This window comes from Pinus tabuliformis, chromosome 8 (assembly GCF_031772625.1).
Source record: "Pinus tabuliformis cultivar Carrire ecotype Pingquan chromosome 8, CPIR1, whole genome shotgun sequence".
NCBI classification, from domain to species: Eukaryota; Viridiplantae; Streptophyta; class Pinopsida; order Pinales; family Pinaceae; genus Pinus; species Pinus tabuliformis.
In genome coordinates this window covers 1,924,488,692-1,924,491,735 of record NC_142294.1, presented here as the reverse complement: position 1 = coordinate 1,924,491,735, position 3,044 = coordinate 1,924,488,692, and the positions used below count along the sequence as shown (strand labels likewise).

The 3,044-nt window shown below is 41.1% G+C and overlaps 1 protein-coding gene across 1 annotated transcript; it reads left to right on the top strand.

The window, feature by feature from the left end:
- The first annotated feature begins 457 nt into the window (after nt 1-457).
- On the top strand, nt 458-2,226 carry LOC149244206 (putative UDP-rhamnose:rhamnosyltransferase 1). Its single transcript, XM_089367945.1, has one exon. It carries the CDS (start codon nt 561-563, stop codon nt 1,995-1,997), a length of 1,437 nt encoding a protein of 478 aa, XP_089224071.1. The 5' UTR covers nt 458-560; the 3' UTR covers nt 1,998-2,226.
- Nucleotides 2,227-3,044: the final 818 nt, after the last annotated feature.

The following is a 3,044-nucleotide window of genomic DNA, read 5'->3' as shown; positions in this document are numbered from 1 at the left end:
ATTTGCTTAAACTCCAGCGGCGGATCCACATTGGCACAGATATTGTTTGGCCACCTTTTAACTATTTTGATGTCGGGTTTGTTGCATATGAAGCAGTTGTAAGTTAATAAAATTTATTATTATTATTATTTTGCGTTTTTTTTTACATAGATCAAAAAATTGATATCCAGAAATGTGACGTCAATAAATTAATCATTAAATTAAAAAAAAAAAAAATGAACAAATCATTAAATTTAAGAAAAAAATTGATGTCCAGAAAAACAAAATGTAAAGTCACCAGACTGGTCATTCATTTAAAAAAAATAAAAATGATGTACAGAAAAACAAAATGTAAAGTCACTAAACTAATCGTTATGCTTAACATCTAGCGTCATAGAATAGCATAAAAGGACCTCAAGGAGTCGGATTTAATAAGACTGATTTCGAATTTAGGCCGTGGCTCGTTTTAAAAGATCGATCCGTTTCTTTTGCCAGGCTTCCCTCCCTCTGAATTCCCTTGACGTTGACGTTCATCGCAGCAGAGAATACATCCATTCCGTCCCGTACAAGGAAGGTTTGTGATGGACAGTCATAATGGCGAGAAGAAGCTTCACTTTCTGGTATTCCCATGGTTGGCGCAGGGCCACATAAATCCTTTCTTAGAGCTTTCAAAGTCTCTTGCAAGCCTCGGCCACACGGTCTCCTTCCTCTCCACGCCTCTTAACATTTCCAGAATCAAGCAGTCCTTACAGCTTGGGGAGTGTCCAGGCCAGATCAATCTGCTGGAACTGCCATTACCGCCCACGGAGGGACTGACTCCCGGAGCGGAATGCACTGCAGACATTCCGATAGAAATGACGCTTCTGTTGAAGAAAGCTATGGACGGCATGGAGAAGCCGTTCCGAAGGCTGTTGGGGCAGCTTTCACCGGATTATCTCGTCCACGACTTCGTGCAATATTGGGCGCAGAAGGCGGCTGCGGAAATGCGTGTTCCGGCCATTTATTTCTGCGTGTTTCGCGCTGCATTCTGCTCTCGTGTCTTTCACCCTTATAAATCGTGGAACCAAACCCAAGAATCTTCTGAAGAAAAATTGAGGAACCCAGAAATAACTATGGAGGAGATCGCGGCGCCGCCCTTTGGGTTTCCTTCTTCTGCCATCACTGTCAGGCCGTACGAGGTTCGGGATCTTTTACTTTTGAACGCAACAATACCCGGCCATGTTAGTCAAGCTTATCGGATGGCTAAATGCCTGGAAGGATGCGTGGCGGTGGCTCTGAAAACCTCCTTCCGTGAAGAAAATAAGTATATTCGTTATTTCCAGGACACCATCGGAAAACCAGTGTTTTCTCTCGGCCCTCTTACACCAGTTGTCCAGCCCGCTGCCGTCGGAGGCGACCGCTCCGATATGCTGCAATGGCTGGACCAGCAGAGGGTGGCGTCGGTCGTTTTTGTGTCGTTCGGCAGCGAGGTATTTCTCTCGGAACACCAAATTCAGGAGCTGGCGCTAGGTTTGGAATCAAGTGGGCTCCCGTTCCTCTGGTGTCTTCGCTTTCCGCCGTATTCCGATGGTGATCGCGGTGACGACCTAGGGCTCCTTCCCGAGGGACACGAGAGTCGAACCCAGGGACGGGGATTGATCGTCCAGGGCTGGGTACCGCAGTTGCAAATCCTCTCGCATCCCTCGCTGGGTGTGTTTCTGTTTCACGGTGGATGGGGTTCCACCATTGAATCACTGAGCTTCGGAATACCCCTAATTTTCCTCCCCATTCGAATTGACCATGGCTTGAATGCCCGGCTAATAGCCGTGGAACTGAAAGCAGGGATTGAAATAGAAAGAGGAGACGATGGCTCTTTTATGAGAGAAAACATATGTACAGCACTTACCATGGCAATGACTGGAGAGGAAGGGGAGAAGTTGAGATCCAAGGCGGCCATGGCCCGCGATATTATAGCGGCAAATAAGCAGAGTTGCATCGATGATTTCCTTCAGAAGCTCCAACAGTTGGCTGACGACTAAAGAAGAAAAGCAGGCCATGCAATGTAGTTACAGTGAATAATGCAGTGTATATGGTGACTACATCTGGTCATTATATTTAGCAGCTGCTAAGAACAATAAGCATGTCTAGCTTAGCTTTTACATCTTACGTAGTTTGTTTTCCGGTCTACACGTTTATTTGCAATGTAGTTACTGTGGAAGGTATTATCGATAAAAAAACACATGACAAAAATATTGATACCCTAAAAGTCTAAGCAATGTTAGTGAAGTCAAATAATATGGGTCATTAATTAATGGTACTACGAGTTGTATCAGTCTGGTAAGGAATTTAATATGGGTCATTAATGGTACTATGAGTTTTATCAGTGTTTTTAAAGGTGCTGCTGGTAAGGAATATAACGCCCACGGGCTATAACATTATTATGTTTCGCTATTCATTTTCAAATTTCAATTTCAGTTGAGCATAATGATCTCTTCGAGATGGAAGATATCCAATTTCCAAATATGGTTGAGGATAATGTTTATAAAATTTGTGTTTTGAGTTATCAGAATTAAGATAATAAATCTATAATAGATATAGTTAGTTATTATTCACTAAAATATTAGGTGTAGTAGATTAAAATTAGAGATTAGCGAGATCATAGATAATCTAATTAGAAATATGTTAGTTATAAAATAATGTATTATTATTTTTACTGCGAAATGAAATTCCAATGAGAATTCAGCTCATAAGTTGAGAATCAAACTTCTTTTATTTTTGTTCATTAATTTTTTTATATTTTCTTGGTTTTTTTCCTTACTTTTTTATATTTTAATATGTATAATCTTTATGAATTTAACAGTATTTGAGTAATTGTTGATGTGCATATGTCAATTCTATATGTTTTGTACATGTATACTATATAAGGTAATAGCCAATGTTTGTTCTTGATTGGAGTGGTTGTTACTGTGCAATGCTTTGTACATGTATACTATATAAGGTAATAGCCGATGTTTTAAGACTCCGACTCGGCCGAGGATCGACTCCGACTCCGACTCTGAAATGGTAATGACTCGGCCGGCTCAATT

Coding starts and splice junctions, on each gene's coding strand:
- LOC149244206 (XM_089367945.1), top strand. CDS start 561: ATGGACAGTCATAATGGCGAGAAGAAGCTTCACTTTCTGGTATTCCCA.